General features: G+C 38.4%; 1 protein-coding gene across 1 annotated transcript in view; it reads right to left on the minus strand.

The window, feature by feature from the left end:
* Positions 1 to 20,467, minus strand: part of abca12 (ATP-binding cassette, sub-family A (ABC1), member 12) — a gene marked incomplete in the record, with an annotated part of 77,400 nt that extends 56,933 nt beyond the window's left edge. The window contains 19 exon segments of the mRNA XM_037686141.1: positions 23 to 277; positions 665 to 779; positions 975 to 1,108; positions 1,369 to 1,568; positions 1,795 to 1,959; positions 2,321 to 2,451; positions 2,823 to 2,956; positions 3,517 to 3,674; positions 7,053 to 7,199; positions 7,637 to 7,737; positions 7,840 to 7,958; positions 8,201 to 8,394; positions 8,503 to 8,673; positions 12,997 to 13,067; positions 13,304 to 13,431; positions 16,010 to 16,148; positions 18,195 to 18,288; positions 18,454 to 18,531; positions 20,442 to 20,467. Of these exon segments, the coding sequence (XP_037542069.1) occupies positions 23 to 277; positions 665 to 779; positions 975 to 1,108; positions 1,369 to 1,568; positions 1,795 to 1,959; positions 2,321 to 2,451; positions 2,823 to 2,956; positions 3,517 to 3,674; positions 7,053 to 7,199; positions 7,637 to 7,737; positions 7,840 to 7,958; positions 8,201 to 8,394; positions 8,503 to 8,673; positions 12,997 to 13,067; positions 13,304 to 13,431; positions 16,010 to 16,148; positions 18,195 to 18,288; positions 18,454 to 18,519 (2,522 nt within the window).
* Positions 20,468 to 20,718: the final 251 nt, after the last annotated feature.

The following is a 20,718-nucleotide window of genomic DNA, read 5'->3' on the forward strand; positions in this document are numbered from 1 at the left end:
AAATGGACCATCACTGTTGAACAGGGGGAGGAGTGGCTTCAGACCTGTTGACTCTAACAAGCTGGTGATGAATGGTACCATGAGAGCAGGGTCTGTGAGGTTTTGGTTCGGAAAGACTGTGATGGTTTGAACAAAGTCATCCAAGTTATGCAGCAGATTTTTGAGGTATGCAGAAAAGGGATCTCCTCCTTGAATTTCTTCCAGATACAAGGCTGTCAGATTTTTGTAGACTTCTCCATACATGTGTTGCAACAGTATTACACTTCCATTGAGAACACTAGGGAATAAAGACAAAAATAGGACAGATTTTATAAATTATGTAGGTGTGGCAATATGATAACACAAATAGTTGAGAATATTCATCTAACTCTCACAAACTGAAAATTCCATGGCCAATATTGTTGGTTGAGGGTTTTTTTCTAGTCTATCCATATGTTTAGTCCAAACTGTAAGTTATTCTTACATTTAGTTGCCAGTCACAAGATATTGTATGAAGAAATAACAGTGGCAAAACATTTAATTGTGTAAGATATTTTAATAAGTAACAGTTTTTGATTAGCCCATAGAAAATTAATGGTTAAAAGTCAATAAAAAAATCCCCAAGCACATAAAGCCTATGACTCATTTCCACAGGAAATGAAAATAAGCAGTGTTAGTCACTTACTTTAATAGCACATCTGGGTTTGGTGACATCAGAGCTTCTGTCACAGCTGTGGCCAACTGTGGCCACTTCAGGCCAGTGTCACAATAAGGGACAAAAGAGCTGATATTAACATAACCTAAAGAACAAAGTAGAAACAGTTATTCCTTTATCCATAACTAACTTTTTTCTTTACTGGTATAGCCTCTGCATGCTGGTAAGGATAAGCTTACTTAGGTTAGAAGTAATTAGAGCAGTGAGAACATTGTGCAAAGATGATGATTTTAGCCTTTTTGCAGAGTGGAATAAAGGAAATGAAAACAAAAAGGCTCACAGTTTGGTGGCTGTGTTGTAACACCAGGCCTGTAGTTCAAAACCCAGTAAACCACATGGAAGTAGTCCTTCATCTCGGGCCAGTAATCACTCTCCTCAAGCTTTTTTCCATACTTTTCAGCAAACAGGATGAGGCTGCAAGCAAAGCAGAAACATACCACTGAAGCAGTGAAAATAAGACACCTCATTAAAAAAAATAAAAAATGAAATGATTGCAGTTTTTGATCCTCATATTCACCAACATTTAACTTGCACATTTCTAGAGTCTTTGCTTTTAAACCTCTTTTGAGTGAGTGATTTTTCTAACATTCCTGGCTGTGTTCATTTTCCTCATTGTAGTGCTATGTAACATACAGTATCTATGAGAGTACAGTACTGTCAACACTGTGTCAAACCTTTGTTGAAGAGCTCCAGGAAGATGATCAACACTTATCCCTGGCATCCAGTTCTTCCATTCCACTCCACCCAGTTTTGTATTCAAATATTCAGCAAATTCCAAGTTGGTGTTGTAAAACTTGTGCCACTCAGCGAGAACCATAGGAAGGGTTACACTGAGCTCTGTTTGACCTCTGACAATGCTTTGCACTTCTTGCATCTGACAAAGATAAATAAAATATGAATATAATTAAGAAAAAGGCAACCCACTGACCTAAAGCCTTTATAGCCAAATCAAATAAATTTCCTAGGATTGTCTAACAATATTAAAAATAAAATATAAAGGCAGACTGACGAGATGGATTATTTATTCCTTACATAATGTGGAATATTTAGTACTTATTTATCGATTGAAACAAAAAACCTCAAATAAAGCATGTTTTTACCTGTTGGACAACCGGCATCCAGTCCACCATCAAAGCTTGACTCAGAGAGGTGCTGTTTTCGCAGAACATCAATCTCCACACTTCTATCTTTATGGTCTTGGAGGGCAGGAGCCACTCAATGGGTTCAAGAAGTTTTTCACATGAATTATACTGTGAATCCTGCGTCTAGTAAAACAGATGAGGGGAAAAAAAAAACTTCACCTGCCAATGTTTTAATTCTCCTTCACAGTTTTTTATGTTTAAAAACTAAATGCTGTTCCTTTACATTATATACTCCTATATCCATTGGGATGCTTTAGTGATATGTTTTGTTTTATTTGTTTATGGAGTGCACCAGAACTTCTACTTTGTACTGAAAAGATTTTTAATAAGGTCCTTTCTGTGACTCCAGCTGCAAGTAAATGACACTACAGCCTATAATACTTTGTATAACTTATAACTTACTAATTCTAACACACCACAAGTCAACTTGGAGTAAGATCCTAGAAGTCAAGGGCATTGTTACATGAAGGAAATTGTAGCATACCTTGATAATTATTTCCGTCACACTTTCCAGAATGTGGCTGATCCAAGCACTTGCCCCAGACTGGTTTGTCAGCAGAGGGTGAAACATCTGTTGGAGAGTTTCTGCATCGTTCAGGACATTATCCATGACTTCTGTACATGCAGAAGATAAATGTATAACAATCAGACAAAGGCAGATTGATACATGTTCAGTGGGAAATCTTGTGAAGACATAAACTTACAGCCCTTATTTTTGGGTTTATTCCAAGTTTTTGTGTAAGACAAGACACTTTTAATATCCTTTTAAGTCTACATTTTCTGTCTTTCATCATTCCCCAGAGAAAGGGTGTAAACTTGTTTTATTCACCTTTTGGTTATACAGTATAGAATAATCCATGTCAAGATAACAACAGTGACTGTTGAAAAATATTACGTGAAAGGGAAAAAACTAAGTCACACTCGCAAAAAATGAAGTCATGTTATTAAGAGTCCTTGGTATAAGCAAGAGTTAATTATAAGCTTACTTTCCACAGTGGATAACATCACCATCTCTGCCTTCATGGTCTGGAACACAGAACTGAGCGATCTCTCAACAACCATATCAAACTCAGGATCAGTGTTTGCAATCTCCACAAGCAACTGGCCGATACCCAGAAATCTGACAAAACAATAAAAAAAATTTTTTTTTAAATCATTACTCATTACAACAGGAGTTACTAATGCACATACAAAACTGGAAAAAAAATAAATAAAAAGAAGTAAAAATGGCTCCTTTTACTTAAGGATTATTTTTTTCAGTGTAAAAAAAAAAGGCAAAATCTACATTTTTTTTATTTATTTTAAATATAAACAGAAAATTAGAAAACACGTTATCCCTAAATGTTAGCTGTCAAACAGCAAAGGTTAAAAAAAATAATGTAAAAATTTAGAAAATTAAATTCTCTTGTCTAAAATTTCAATGGGTTATAATCTGATTGATAGCTTAGCATAGCCACTAACTGATACTGGTTAGAAATATATATATATATATATATATTACGTCCAATTGTTTTATTGCCTTTCCACAAAATTTAACACAACAAAAACAAAAATGCATATTGTGTGATGTGAGAAGCCTATTAGCCATTTACTATTTAACTTGTTTTCATAAAACGACGGAAAATTTGAATCTCTTCACAACAACAGCAGCACATAGGGATGACACAGCCGAACACTTACAGCTCCTCCTCTGAGTTCTGTGGTTGTGTATCCACGCTACGCTGATATCTCGTGGTGTTGGAGACCCCTGAGGCTGAACATCCCATCAGATCGCAAACCAGTTCTTTGACGAAGGCGACATCATCCGCTGCCACATATTTAATCCATGCCAGGAAAGTCTAAGATTGACAGAATTTAAAATAAAGAGGAAAAAAAAATTAGAATTAATTTCAAACTTAAATCTGTTCCACAAAGACAAACTAAGACTGGACTTGTGCAATTAATGCAAAATAAAATAAAATAAAAAAAAACTTAAACTGTAGTTTGGGAGCCTTATTGCAATATTTTTATATGATCAGTGTTTAACATAAAATTAACCTAAAAACTTTTTTCCCTTTGTTTTTATATAGTTTTAAAAAGGAATGCACTCATGCCTTCATCTGCACATGAAACAACCCAACCGAGAAAAGGAAAGGCTAAATTTTTCAGTAAAGCATAACTCAACAGGAAGATTATGAAATGTTATTATTTGCAAGAAGTCATAAAACCATTTTCATCCACAAATATGAAATGTCATTTGATATCAGTCATCACCTGTTCTTTTTTTTTGTGTCCAATCATTTGTGGTTAATCTTTTTCAGCCTTGGCTTCAGTTCCTTCTACTCATTTTCTTTGAAAAGTCCTCACTTCGTGACGTGTGAACATTTTTATGACTCCCCGTTCTATTATTGTTTTCCCTTATTCGCTCCCGTCTGTTCAGTTTCTCGGAAATATTTCTCACCTGGTTGAATTTCTGATTGGTGGACTTGAATCAAGCTATTCACGACATCTGTCCGAGTTTATATCCGTCCAATTTTCTTTCTGCCTCGCCAGATTATTGTCATGCAAACCAGTTTTTATTTGCCTGTTATTACATACAATTTATGATCCTTTAATTTAAATCCTTAATCATTGACATTTTTTTATTATGTTATTTCATATTGTTTCACATGCTTACGTAAAAACATTTTAAATAAATGTTAATATATATGCATGTACACATTTCTAGTCTATCTTTTACATATAAAACTGTAACCTCCAGCAGATAATCTTTAATTTGTTCTCTTTTATGAAAATAAATATTTCTGTTAACCTAAGTGGCAAGTCAGTGAAAGTCTGTAGGAGCTTTTCTACACACTTGGTGACAAATTAACATTTGCAGATCCCTAACAACTAAAATAAAAATTTAGCTTTTATTATTTTGGACATTATCACACCACAGACCAAACCAAGACTAAAACAAGAAATTAAAACCAGAAATTTGCATCAATTACACTTCCTAAAAGATTACAGATTCAGGCTTTAGGGGGAGTTATGTGTTATATGCCAGTAAGGCATATAGTATGTGCATTGACACGTTCGTATCCAGTGACTTTGAGCTTTTAAGCACATTAATGCTTTGTACCTGTTACCAATTAGTTATCATTAGTTTGAGGTTTTTTTTTCTTTTCTCAAAGGGCTTCTTGTATCTGTAATTGCCTGTTGCTACAGCTACCAGCTTCCTTACAGCTACAGACATCCCATTTGGTTTACGCAGCAGGGTGACATGGCAAAAATGCAGATAAACAAGCGATGCTCCAATGTCAAAATTTAGTGTAGCATATATTCATAAATAATAAAATAATAATATTCATATTACTCAGAAATAACAAAAATTCTCAATATCCTCAATTTCTGAAACACTGTTTTTTCATTATTTATAAACCATAATCATCAAAATTACAAGAAACAAAAGCTTGAAATAATTCACTCTTTTTGGAATGAATCTATAAGCATATAATTAATCTATAATGAGTTTCACTTCCTGAAATTTTCTGACATGCACCTGAAATGAATGTTTGTCATTTTCAAGATGAGTGCTTTTCTGAACTGTAATTGAACAGCCAATGCAAGGGCACCTTTCTTGTGCAAGAAATTCAAGTGGGTAGGAGTGTGTAAGAATAAAGGTAGCTATTTTTTTTTTTTCTTTTGCTGCTTTTGACTTATCTGAGGCAGCACAGAGAGAAAGATCCTAGCAAGTGGAGGAGTAAGGTTGACCTATAGAGTATATACTGTACTATACTGTATAAACTATACACACATATTGCAGCACACATTTTGACATGACAACCCAGTTTTCAAAAGGAACTTTTCTTATGCCTATATCCAACCCCACACCAAAATGGAAGTCAGTACCTCATTTATTTTTCAAATTGTCACGCTTACAAATTGGACAAACATACATGGCAGCAACTAGAGCTATCATTTCTAACCCGAACCCGAAGCCTGGCTTGGCCCTAATAATGTGCTTAATGTGCAGGCCAGGCCGGTGTCGGGCTTTTCATTGCGTCAGCGGCCATTCGACCACACGCTGACCGGCCTTGAAAGAGATAAAAAAAAATGTTCAGTTAAGCTTCAGATGGACAGAAATAAGTGACCAGCACGAACAAAGCCAATTGATATAAAATGGATGCTCATTCAGCCGCTGCAATCAGCGGACTCACTCAGCCGACGACCCAATCAGGTGAGGTCCCAAAATATCAGACATGTCAGAGCAGGGTCCGTGTCTGAATAATGCAGAATGCAGGCAGAAGCAGGGATTTAATGCGTTTTGACGACCATGAAAGGACAAACACCCCCTCAGCTCCGATCTTCTGCCCCCATAGCTGTGTGCATTCACGACCGTTAATAACTATAACAGTTAAAGCTTAATTAAAAATGTTGTGTGTGTGTGGGGGGGGGGGGGTCGGGTGTGGGCCTATAATTACTGTTAATTCATAGGGGTTCGGAAATGATGGCTGCGGGCTAGGGCTGGGTCAGGTAGGCCTATTTGGGCCCGAATGCAACTGTAGCGGCAAACTCTTGGAGTTTACATGGCTAACCAATATTTGAAAGAAACTTTCTTACACCTAGATGTAGCCACACACCAAAATGGAAGTCAGTCCATCCATCCATCCATTTTCTTTACCCGCTTATTCCATTTTGGGTCACGGGGGTCGCTGGTGCCCATGTCCAGCAATCACTGTGCGAGGGGCGGGGTACACCCTGGACGGGTTGCAAGTCCATCACAGGGACATATAGAGACAAACGAGACAAACAACCATTCACTCTCTCACTCACACCTAGGGACAATTTAGAGTTATCAATCAGCCTAACATGCATGTTTTTGGTCTGTGGGAGGAAACCGGAGTACCCGGAGAAAACCCACGCATGCACGGAGAGAACATGCAAACTCCACCCAGAAAGGCCCCCGGACCGGGATTTGAACCAGGGACCTTCTCACTGAGAGGCAGCAGCTCTACCAGTTGCGCCACCGTGCTGCCCGTGGAAGTCAGTATCTCACTAATTTTCAAGTTATCATGTTCGCAATGTGCACCAACAAACAGACAGTATTTCGGATTCCCCCTCTTTGCTCCATGACACGGGACAACAAAAGGAAGTGAGGTTGTCATGCTACCCACATAAATCCTGTAGCTGACTCATTATTGATGTCTGTAATTCCCTCTGTTCTGACAATAACAACCCAGACTCCATCCTACCTGTTTGACCACTTGTTCTGGGTAGATCCAGCTGAGAAGCATGTCCATGGTGCCGGTACTGCACGCTGCTGTTAGCCACAGTGGCTTACTGTTGTCACCACACAAGTTAGAATACACAGCTACTTTATCCCATGACAGAGCAATGGCCTAGGACACAAAAAATTAAATTAAAACATTTATGAATTTTGAGCTTTTCTACAAATTGTAGCCATTGCAATTGTATGTTATAGACACGATACCAGAGACTTATCTCAGAAGCTGAATACATGCTACATTTACCTAAATGTCATGGAAACCAACCCTTTAACATATCTTTGAACATTCAAAGTATCTTCTTGTTTTGCAGCTTTAAAAAATATATAATTGGACTAAAGTACTTGCTGGAGGGCAGAACATAAAGACCAAAGGAGCAACTGCTTCTTCACTTTTACTTGGAAATTAGTTCTTTTTGGAAAACTCCTTTTGAAAATGTGTGAAGGAAGTCAAACATAGCTGTTTCACTATCATTTTTCAGTATCGCAAAAATAAAATGTTTGTGGAGGATTTTCAGTAAATTCTGGATGGAAAAGCATAATGTCACATACCATATGTAGTGGGATCTGAACCTCTTGCAGAATGCGTTTTGCAATTTCACTAATTGTGTCATTGGGCAACGTGACGACATCTCCAAGGGATATTGTAACGTCTAAGCAAACAAAAACACATGATCAGAAATTTGGCATAAAATTTGAAACATATTTTCTGTTAAATTTTCACAAATTGTCCCAGTAAATTTCAAAGTAATTACTTTTTCCAGGCCAGTTGTTAGCGTAGTTGATCACGTTGAGTCCTCCATGAAGCACTGGGCCAATTGTGGAGAATGAGTCAGCTGTTTGAGGGAAATTGTTCTCCAAGGAAAGCAAAATACTAAAGACAGATAGGGAAAAGACAGAAGTGAGAGCAAATATATATAAAAAAGGAATACTGGTAATCAAATTCAATTACATTTTTTGTAGGCCAGTTTTCTAAAAACTGATATTTCATTGGGGGAAAAAGGGAGGACTAAACCACTTCAGTTGTGCCCTTCTATCATAACCCATTTGCACATAATGTGGTGATATATCACCTTCTGTTAATTTTGCACTTTTGTACTGGTAAAACTATGTTACCTTTGCAAATTTGTGAGCAATGCTTCACTGCTGTTCAGAATTTGATCAGCAGAAAGAGAAGAGACGATCTCGGGAAAAGCTAGAAGGCTCTCCCACAGTGAAGTATCGTTCTGCAGCTGATCAAATGCTAACACCGACATCCCAGCCGACGTCATCATCTCTTCTGGGTTTTGCACCAACAGCTCCGTTAGTATCTAAAAGCAAGGAAAACAAATGTTACAAACAAGTACTGGCAACAGTCCCAGTTTGTTAGGCGATAAAAAAAGATGTCTTAAATAAACCCACAAGCTGCTCAAACGAACCGTGTTCACTGTTTGAAGGGAGACTTCGAACAAAGTGATGTTGGTGTTGCAGAAAATGTCTGCAGCGTTGGTGACGGTGCTGGGTGCTTCACTCTTTATCCAGGGCAAAGCCACAGCACAGACGGCTCTCTTCAACACATTCACAGACTCAAGTATTTTGTTCATGGTTTCCTGCAAGAAATATGATGTAATTCACTGCACACAGGCCATCACTACCAAAACTCCCTCCTGTCACTAACACTTGGGCTGTACAGATATTTGTAACAACTGGCATGATCATATTTTTACATATGCTTACATTTCTTTAACAAAAGACCCTGTAACCTTCAAACAAATTAATAAACAGATGCTATTCAACTCCATAAATATGACTATTGCAATGGTTCATTATCTGGGTGTCCAAAAAACTTCTTTAAGAAGCCTTCAGTTGATCCAAAATGTTGCTGCCAGAGTTTTAATGAGTTCAGTTCAGTTTATTTATCAGAGTCAGAGTCAGAGTCAGAGTCAGAGTTTCTTTATTGTCATTCGCACCTCATGTGGTACATGTGGTGGAGCGAAATTATGTACACAGGGTCCCAGTTACATCCAACAATAAAATGTATAAGAAAAACAGTAATAACATCTAAGATATGAACTAAGAAAAACATCAACTAAATATACACTAAGCACTCATAACATAAAACATTGAACATCACCACAAACATGAACATGAGTCTGTGAGCAGATGTGCACGCATGAACACATCAACATTGAAACAGATCAGCAGCAACATGAAACAGATCAGCAGCAACATGATATGGTTTTTCACAGTGATTATTCTAGTTAGAGATTCATGAGTCTAACAGCCTCAGGGTAGAAGCTGTTCCTCAGTCTAGTGGTTCTACACTTAATGCTCCTTAACCTCCTTCCTGAGGGGAGTGGGGCAAAAAGTGTGTGTGCTGGGTGGGTGGGGTCCTTCATGATGCAGGTGGCCCTCTTCCTGCATCTGGAGGTGTAGATGTCTGTGATGGTGGGGAGACTGACTCCAACAGATTTCTGTGCAGCCTTCACCACTCTCTGCAAAGCTTTTCTTTCTGCAGCTGTGCAGCCTCCATGCCACACATTGATGCTCGAGCACAGGATGCTCTCCACTGCACACCTGTAGAAGGAGGTGAGGACTGAGCTTCCCAGACCAGCTCGCCTCAGCCGTCTGAGGAAGTAGAGTCTCTGATGAGCTTTCTTGATCAGGCTGGTGGTGTTGTTGCTCCAGCTGAGGTTGTCATTCATGTGTACACCCAAGTACTTGTAGCTGGAGACCACTTCCACCGCAGATCCTCTTATGTTCAGGGGGGTGTAGGTGTTTTTGTTCCTTCTGAAGTCCACAATCATCTCCTTTGTCTTCTTCACATTGATGTGAAGGTTATTCTCTCTGCACCAGCTCTCCAGGTGTTCCACCTCCTGCCTGTAGCTGGACTCATCATTGTTTGTGATGCATCCCACCACCGCTGTATCATCTGCAAACTTTACAATGTGACAGCCTGGATGGGTAGCTGCACAATCATATGTGAGCAGAGTAAACAGGAGGGGGCTCAACACACATCCCTGAGGAGAGCCAGTGCTGAGGGTTATGGTGGAGGAGGAGAGGTTGTGGATCCTCACTAACTGTGGTCTGTTTGTTAAAAAGTCTAGTACCCAGTTGCAAATGGAGGGGCTTAGTCCTAGTGTGGATAGTTTGTCCATCAGGGTTTGGGGGATCATGGTGTTGAAGGCGGATGTGAAGTCCACAAAGAGCATACGGACGTAAGAGTTTTTCTGCTCCAGGTGGTTGAGTGCAGTGTGGACCACAGAGGAGATTGCATCCTCTGTTGATCGGTTCTCACGGTATGCGTACTGATGAGGGTCCTCGTTGATGTTGATGGTTGTTTTGATGTGAGTCATGATCAGTTTTTCGAAGCATTTAGCGACTATCGGGGTGAGGGCCACTGGCCGATAGTCATTCAGACCAGTCACTGTAGAGCTTTTTGGGACTGGGATGATGGTGGCAGTCTTCAGGCAGGTGGGAACTGTCTCCAGGGTAAGTGAGGTGTTAAAGATGTCTGCCAGCACCTCACAGAGCTGATCAGCACATTCCTTCAACACTTTTCCGGGGATGTTGTCTGGGCCAGTTGCTTTGTGCGGATTAATCCTCCTGAAGGTACTCCTTACTTCTGCTGAGGTCACGCTGAGATGCTCTTCATCCGGTGGTGAGGTGAGTCTGGTGCTGGGTGGTCTGTTCGGGTCTTCAAAGCGTGCATAGAACTTGTTGAGGGCATCAGGCAGAGATGGGTCTTTGGGACATTGTTCACTCCTTCCTTTATAATCTGTTATGCACTTAATGCCCCTCCACATGCTCCGAGGGTCTTGTGAGATGAATTGACCCTCGATCCTCTTTGCATATGTGGCCTTATCAAGCGCCAAGTCACAACAGATGTCATCTCAGGGCACTGAACATAAGCATTCATATATAAAAAAATAATAATTTAACATTAATTATCAGAGGAGCAGACTGCTTTGAGTTTAACTCCATTACAGAACTCTCATCTTGAGCAAGCATGAATGCAACAGTGGAAAGAAAAAACTCCCTCATGAGGAAGAAACGTTTAGCAGAACCAGGCTCAGGACAAGCGGTCACCTGCTTCAACCAGCTGGGTTTGAGAGGAACAGATACACAATGGCAGGTCAAGAATCACATGTTCGGATAGAAATAGTATCAAATGAAAACTATTCAATTGTAACAATTAATTTAAGGAAATTAGGTCAATTTGTCCTCCAGTAGTCTAAGCTTATAGCACCGTAACAAGCCAACTCTAACTATAGGATTTATCAAAAAGGAAAGTCTTAAGCCCAGTCTTAAACTGGACAATGTGTCAGCCTTACTGACAGAAACTGGAAGTTGGTTCCACAAGAGAGGAGCCTGATAACTGAAAGAGCTTCCTCCCATTCTGCCTTTGGAAAATCTAGGGACCACGAGCCTGCAGTCTGAGAGCGAAGTGCTCTGTTAGGAAAATATGGAACAATAAGATCTCGAATATAAGATGGAGCTAGGTTGTTGAGAGCTTTGTAGATTAGAAGTAAGATTTTGAATTAAATTCTGGATTTGACAGGGAGCCAATGGAGAGAAGCTAAAACTGGAGAGATATGATCTCTCCTACTAACTCCAGATTAAACTCTGGCAGCAGCATTTTGGATTAACTGAAGACTTTTTAAAGAAGTATTTGGACACCCAGATAACAAACCATTGCAATAGTCCAGTCTAGACGTGACAAATGCATGAACCAGTTTTTCTGCATCATTTTTAGATAAAACGTTTCTAATTTTAGCGATATTACGTAGGTGGAAGAACGTGGTTCTAGTAATGTTTATTTTTATTTTTTTATGTGGGGGGATAAAAGACATGTCCTGATCAAAAATAACACCACGATTTTTAACATTAGATCTGGAGGCCAGATTAATGCCATCCAAGGAGGGCGAACGACTGAAAAAATTAGTCCTAAGATGCTCAGGTCCAAAAACTAAAACCTCAGTCTTGTCTGTGTTCAAAAGCAGGAAATTTAGGGTCATCCATTGAGTTGAGGAGAGACCATATTTCTCCAGTTTTAGCTTCTCTCCACTGGCTCCCTGTCAAATTCAGAATATAATTCAAAATCTTAATTCTAACCTACAAAACCCTCAACAATCTAGCTCCATCTTATATTACAGATCTTATTGTTCCTTACTTTCCTAAAAGAGCACTTCACTGTCAGACTGCAGGTTTACTTGTGGTTCCTAGGGTTTCCAAAAGTAGAATGGGAAGCAGAGCTTTCAGTTATCAGGCTCCTCTCTTGTGGAACCAACTTCCAGTTTCTGTCCGTGAGGCTGACACATTGTCCAGTTTTAAGACTGGGCTCAAGTCTTTCCTTTTGATAAATCCTATAGTTAGAGTCAGCTTGGGCTTCCTGAGCTATCCCTTAGTTATGCTGCTATAGGCTAATACTGCTGGAGGGCAAATGGACCACGTTTCTTCTCCTGCTTCTGTCTTTACTCGCTTTACTTCACCTGTTTGTACATGTATTTGTAATTACAGTATTTCTATCCTTGTGTGTTTTTTGTCTTTCCTCCTATAGAAAGTACACCTGGACCTGCCATTATGTGTCTGACTGTTTCTACTTCATGTCTTCTGAACCCCAGCTGGTCAAAGCAGATGGCCGCTCGTCCTGAGCCTGGTTCTGCTGGAGCTTTCTTCCAGTTAAAAGGGAGTTTTTTCTTTCCACTGTTGCCACTGTGCTTGCTCAGGATGAGAGACTGCGACAAAATGAAGATTCAGCACAATCTGCTGGCTCCTTTAGATAGATAACTTTTACTAATTGGCTTTTATAACGTATGTGAAAGTTTTTGTACAGTGCCATGAGATAACTTCTAATGTGACTCTGAGCTATATAAAGTATATAAATTATTGTAAAATGTTTTCCCACTTCAACTGCTCATGGCAATCCTCACCTGATCGGTCATAGTGGTGTTGACTGGACTCACAAAGGTGACATTATTAGAGTTTCCTTGATAGGAAGAACCTGTAAGATGAAAACAAATAGTTCAAGACAGCCAGATATAAAATTTAACACAATAACAGTAATATACAAAAAGGCAAATTTATATTGTGTTTATTTTCTTGTAAAGTTGGATTAAAAGACAATTGTCACTTTAAAAAATATATATTTTAATTTGTGAGTATCTCCAGTAAAAAAAGAAAGAAGAAAAGTCTCAAATGGTCACACACATAACCATCTATAAAGCAAGAAATACATACCCACAAGATTTTCCATGACATTAACCAACATTGCAGTGTCACTGTTGGATGTACTGGGGAAATCAAAGTTGAAAAATTCTCCTTGAATCAACTTTTCCAGTGGGGTTTTCTCTGAAGAGTCAACGGACCTGTGAAACAAAAACCAGCAGGATTTGATAAAGTCATAAAGACTTTCTATTCAGATAACCAAAAGCATAAACTTGCAATGTTGTTGGCTTCAAAGTTCATGCTCAATAATCCAGGTTAAAAAAAAATCCAACATAGTTCAGTCAGGTCATCTGGACAGTTTATTTATTAATTTTTTATTGGTGGGGGTGGGGGTGCGTGAGACGCTTTGTCCTTCATCCAAAGGACTTCATCAGTCCGAGGAGCCACAACAAACTAAGTCCCATGAGCAGCAGCACACCCACATAGTGCACCAATCAATTTGCTGGTGATAAGATGGTTTCTGGAGCCCGCCCTCTCCCCCGTCGACTCCTCTGAGGCAGCCATAGCCAAAATGATTCAAAACATCAACGTTCATGCTCAGTAATCCAGGTTTAAAAAAATCCAACATAGTTCATTCAGGTCAAAACATCTCAACAAAAAAATTAAAAGAAACCGTATAGAAATAACCGTATAGAAATAATAAACAAAAACTTGTTATCAAGATACTCATGAAAAACAAAGGGAGTACTGAATATTTGCTGTCTTTTTGACTGTATTCTGCTCATTTTCTTCAGCCTATTAAGCTGAGCTTATTTCCAATCTCCAGCATTTCTCTAAGATTTAAATCAAACTTTTAATAAATAAATGCTTCATCATTTCTTCATGTTATTTCATTCCACTGCAGAGCTTCATATCAATATGCTGTTGTCAGGTCAGCTTGGATTGCAGTTTTTCTTTTCTGACATGTTATCTTCAAGCATTCCTTTTGATCCAAAAAAACGCATTGGCTGCAAACTCCTCTGAGCGCACTGTTCTAAACATTTCCAATGTTCCAACACACCTGATCTTATTAAGTTCCTCAACAAGTTCTACAAAATCCTTTATATTCAAATGAAGTGTGCTGATATAAAGAAACATTTAAAACATGCAGACAGTGCACCCAAAGGATCAGGGTCAGGACATGAGCCTTTGAGCATCCAAGTGAGATATTAACAATTAATAATCAACATGTGAAATGGAAAGATGGCTTTGCAGCTACTTCCTGTGACGACATAAGATCTTGTGCAACAACCCAGCAGTAGGATTTAAAAGCTTAACATCAAGGAACAGATTTATCACTGAGGAGGAGATCGGTGATGAGGCGCAGCAACTTGACATTTAGTTTGAAATTTTGGTTAGACGGAGAAAAGGTCGCTAAGCTGAGTTATTTGTCATGTTCTAAGGTAGGTGTCGTCTACAACATTGGCATCAAAATGCAGGAAATGGCATCTACTTTATTCAAAATTTTCTGAGGGAGGAGCCCAGACCCGCACCCACCACCTCCGCCTAATATTTGCGTTTCGACATCGATGGGTTTGCAAATGAAGCTCTGTTACTTGGTGTGGCTACTACTGTTATGATTCTGTTTTATGTAAAGAGTTTTCTGCAATAATTTGAAGAAGTGGCATTACATTTATGTTCATTACGTGAAAAGGTGAAGTTTTTAAGTGTTTTGTTGATGCTGTTAATTTTCTCAAAAGTGTCATTTTTTTGTAAGTTGAAATTAAAAATGTTGCTCATTGTGTCTTGAATGAAAAATACCCCACGTTTAAAAGTATAAAAATTATATTAACACCATTAACGAACAGGTCTTACACATTTATGCTACACAAATATTGCCATTGCATTAAAAAGATACATTGAAGAAAATTATTTTATAAACATGAGGGTTATAAGGGGGTCCCTGAAACTTTTTCTCCCCTGTAAGGGGTCCCTGAACCCAAAAAGTTTGAGAAAACCTGGTTTACACAATGTGCAGTGCTTCACGTCAGCTGGGTTCAACTCTATGCCTCTTTTGGCTTCGCTTCATTTCTGAAAGCTCTCATCCATGCAGGAACTGACGAGCTCAGTTAGTGACTGATCAACAGTCACTTATTGACCGTTCAACGACGAACCAGTTTTTGTGTCTATTTCCCAGAAGCTTTCGTGAAAATGTCTTTAGATATTAAAACGGAAATATTCTAGAGTTCCTCAAGTCTTTCTGACCTTCCACACACTCATTTCAACCTAACAGCAGTTTCCAGAAAGAAGCAGAACCATCAGAGCTTCTTTCTTCATCTGTATATACTGTATAGATTCGTTTCTCCAGTAATTACCTTAAATCGACACGTTTTTATAGAACTTTGTTCATTTTTACATGACTGTCCATACTTCTAAGAAAATACACTAAGATTTTTTTTCTTGGAAAGTTATTTTTAAAGGTCTCTCATAATGCCAAGGCTTTGTTTCTTAAAATCCACACAGGCTTGACTAACATGAGCTGGAGGTTGACCCAAACTATTTTTTCCACCAGCTGCCATGTTTTCCTGCTTACAACAATAAAATCTTGAACTTTTTTTTTTTCTAAGAATACCTGATTGACAAGAAAGCAAACAGATTACACGCCTTTGAATGTAAACCTGTTCATTTATGTATAGGAGTGTCGTTTTATGGTTATCACACACAAAAGATCCTCAAATAATAATTGAGTGTTTCAGTGTGAGGCACTGCAGATAATTTGTAGTCTAGCAACACAGTTACCTTCTCTTTCTTGATGACGTTGATGCCATTGGGTTCACCAGTTGAGATGTGTTATGACAGTGGCTGTCTGTGTTGCACAGGACGGTCTGCAGGAAAGGGAAGAATCCAGCGCTGGGTAGGTTTCGAGGCCCAACATAACCTAAAAGATGTTTGATAAGTTAAAGCAACACATATAAGCATCACTATAAAACATAGTGAATATATGTATATATATATATATAGAGAGAGAGAGTTTAACAAGTACATAAGCCAAACTCTTGCAATCAAGTCAGTTTTATGTCATTTCTGAGTCATATACGTATTTTTGACAACAAAAAAAAAACAATCAGAAAATTTGTTCAAGAAGATTTTCAAACTGTTCCCATATAAGAAGCTTGAGCTTTATTATTTTAGGTCATGCCACTTTAATGTGCATGTAACTTAAAGCATCTTTTGTTCAAGAAGCAAACAAAGCTAAAGCGCAGGACAAAAGAAACTGTTTTGTGAATGGCATGGAGATTAAGTTGCAGTCAAGCAACTACCCATGCACGGAACAACTGATTTCAGGTATTCGTTCCTGGTAGCTCACAGCGTATGACTGATGAGCCTCACGAGTCTTATGGAAGTCATGTTTAAACCCAAAGCATAGAAGCCACCTTTGAAAACATGAACTACAGACGCTGTGGTTGTCCTGTGCATTCACACACCCAGGTTTCATTGTCTCAATGTAAAGTCGGCACAGTGACGTACGGAAAATGAGCCAAAGAATAAACTCTTTGGAGCATGACATGTAAACAAGGAGAACAAAAAAGGGCATTTTAGAAATTATGTGAAAATGATGTGTCCATACACTTTGAACAGCTGTTTAACAAACGCCAAGCACATAATGGCTGCATGTTTTATGTAACTGCAGTGAGATGAACTTTGAAATGTTAAAGACCTTACTCTAAAAATGAAGAATAAAGTATTTACAATGGTGTTTGTTTCTTAATTCCCTTCCAAATATAACACAATTTCAATACAGGAGATGCTAACTTGTTATATAGAGAAAATTGATTTTTTTTATTTTTTTTATGCTATCAAACCATTTAAATTGTACTGACAGACCTATTTGAAACACAAAAAATACATAATTTATGTTTGGTCTCGTCAGTCATTCAGTCATGCTTGATATCGAGGACGGTTTTGTTGTCTGTTGTGGGTGTGCTCAGATGCCGCATGTTTCTAACACATAAAACAAATGGTTCTATGGTTTTGATATGGTGGATAGTTTTTACATTCAAGCCCACATGGATTATCAAATTACAAAAAAAATAAAAAATCTTGCTGTCTCATGATACAGTCTATGCATAATAGGCTTAAAACACAAAAGAAGGTGGGTCAATGTGAAAACATAAAGTTACACACCTCAGTTCCAACCTGTTCATTTTTTAACCAGATCATATACAGTTTGAGGAGGGGAGGCTGTTTATTTAAACAATAATGCTGTGATCTAAAAATACTGTGGCATTGTGAGATTAGAACCTCTTGGAAGCCAAATGCCAAAGCCTGACCCTCCCTTTACAAGAAACAAGTGCAAATGGAAACACAAAAGACTGAATGTGACACTCCTTTTTGAAGCACCTTCACCCACATCTACCACAGGTGAACCAGTATATCAACAGGATTTAATTAAATAAAAGCCTACAAATGCCATGTCAACAGCTAACAGGTCCAAATCTGAAGGACTGTTAATTTTTTTTAATTCAATCCGTAAGTTGTTTACTCTGCTCTCGAAACTGAAAAGTCCACAAGTGTCGCGCTGATGACCTTTAATAACTCCAGTCAAAAAGTCCTGCCGTTCATGTAGTATCACATTAATGCTTATTTTAGAACCAGTTTAAAGTGTATATGTCAAGTGTACCCTTCATTAACTCTGTCTGGATCATTTGAACAAGGTTGCAAGAATTTAATGGTTTAAAAAAAATATGTCAAAGAAAAATACATACTAATACCATAAAGCCTTAATGTGGATACAGAAACCTGTACCTGTTAATAATGGGAGTTTTCATTGGTTACATTTGCCAGAATGAATAGATTTTCTTAGGATTTCCCAGAAACAGCTTAATATGTTTTTTTTTTGTTTTTTTTTTGTGGTGTGTTTAGCCTGTATTTTATATGCTACCATTCATCATTTAAGTGTATTTAACATCAGTTTTACACTCACATGTATCTGTTGGAAATGCAGGGAAGTGGTATCGGGTCACAGCGATGATGAGGAAGATGACCAAAGGCCAGATGAGCAGAGTCAGGGACCACAACTACAAAAAAAATAATACATCCACGAGCATCAGTAATGAAAACCAGGTAAGAAAGTGCTCATTTAATTGCATTATATTCAAATGCAGATTCATTAACGCAGGATATTGTTTTAAATATGAGATTCAACTAATCTGAAGTGGTCACGGTGCTTCAGTGTCACCCACCGGCTGTCTGATGACCGCCAGTCCATTCTTCCAGAGAAGAAGCCGCAGCTGTCGGAAGAAGGCCATAAGTGCAGGAGGCTAGAATAAAACAATACAGCAGTCCATTAACTTGTGATTCATAGTTTAGAATATACTGTTTAATATAATGTTTAATATACTGTATGTTTAATATACTGTTTCAATAAGGACTTGCTACAAAGTCTGTGAAATGTATTTAAACTTTTCTTAACACAGCCTCAGCATGGTTCACTATACTAGAGTATGGATAATGGATATGGATATGGATATATATATATATATATATATATGGATAGAGTGTGTTCTAGAATTGTGCCGCTCAAGGTGGTTGCATGTTGGAGCAGCTCTGTTACGTTCATTCTGAGATTTTGCTTTTGGAAACTTTAATTCCTGTTTTTCTGGATGTAAATCACATTTTTTGGATGATTGTTTCCTCTGGTATCAGATGCTGTGCAGCTGGAAGGATTTTTACTGAAACTTTTTTAGTTTTGGACATTTGTTATGATGCGTAACCATGGCCACAAGGCAGTTTTCTACAACCAACAGCAGCTGATTAACATCGCAAAAGCTCAAATAATATCTCAACTACAGCCCCAAATCTCAAATGAGTTGAAAAGGATGTTCTGTGGACGCATTCTCATCTACCTGCCAGCTGTGCTCGAGTGCCTGACCACTGAGATCCTGGAACTAGCAGGAAACACGGCTCATGACAGCAGAAGGACAGGATCATCCCTCGGCACCTACATTTGGCTGTCCGCAGTGACGAGGAGCTCGGCAGACTGCTGGGAGGAGTGGCCATCGCTCTGGGAGGAGTTCTGCCCGGCATTCGGGTGGTCCTACAGCCCGGGGGAACCGAGAGGCCAGCCAAGACTGGGTGGACTGATCGGACGGCATGTTTCTTAGGATCCACTGTGGGATGGACCTTTACAAGAGATCTTTCCTGCCTACAGCCATCAGTATCTATAACATCTCTCAATGAAATGAGGATAACGAGTTACAACAACAAATAATTTCCCTTTGGGATTAATAAAGTATTTTTGAATTGAATTGAATTGAATTGAATAAGCAGTATAGAACAGAACTTTCATTGATTAAAGTAGTAATAGTGATTAAAGACAGACACAGATAAACCTGTCACACTACCTTTCATGTCAGAGTATTAGACTAAGAATTTCTTATGCTGGGAAATAACTGAATTGTATCTCTTTTATTCCTACCTTGAATATAACATCATGTGCTATCTCTTGAAATATCATGTTCAGAGTAAAGTTTGTGTTATGAATTACTCTCAGCTACTACCACCTCCAATTTTAGCTAGCTCTCTATGAAAGTGACTGAGCTGTAGCCATTTTTATGTTAGTCAAAGATGATTAGCTGTAGAGGTCATCCTGAAATGGAGTGACTTGAAAAGTTAAAGAGTTGTAGATGTTTATCAAGTGATGTATTTCTGAAAGTCTCATTTTAATCTCTCCAGTCGTTCATGAAATATTTTGCTAACAGACAAACAAGATTGACACCGACAGTAAATGCTGGGATTGTAAACTTAGTTTTTGCACACTGAGTAGCACTCAGATTATGTGATGTGAATGACTCACAGCTACAACCACGCCACAGTTTACCTCTAAATCTGTAAAACTGATTGAATTATAGCCGGGTTTGTGCTTTCTAAATGCAGTTGGCAGTGGCATCCATATTGAACTAGATTGCCTCCAAAAACTAACGACGAGAACAGGTATATCCAGTGAATATTTACTACAAGTTTCATCAAAATCAGCCCAGTGGTTCATGGGATATTTTTGCTAACAGACATGAACAGTTCATTTTAATCAAACTAAGGTTTTTGCACACAATAGGCTGTGCCAACTCACTAAACTAAATGACAACAAAGTAACATACAATCTACGAGGAAATTAAATGTTATCCAGCATATTTTCCTAAATACGCTTAATAAAACACTGTAAAGTACTTACCTACTACTGTCGTCCTCCTTAGTTGAGTAAATTGTTGGTTATCTTAGCCTTATTAAGGACATCATGCTCCCTAGCAGGATGTCCTGTCCATCAGTTGCTTGGTGAAAATAAAAACCTGAACAAATTCACCCTTAAAATGCAAAAATAAGCAAATCCAAACAAAAAAGAAAACTGAACCAGTATGAGGATTTTGAAGTACCTGTAGTAACAAGCTGCTGTCTCCTAACTGCACCTGTCCTGACAGTAATGAAGGTGCTGAAGCTCCTCCTCTGCTGAA

Source organism: Nematolebias whitei, chromosome 13 (assembly GCF_014905685.2).
Source record: "Nematolebias whitei isolate Nwh7 chromosome 13, NemWhi1, whole genome shotgun sequence".
Lineage (NCBI taxonomy): Eukaryota > Metazoa > Chordata > Actinopteri > Cyprinodontiformes > Rivulidae > Nematolebias > Nematolebias whitei.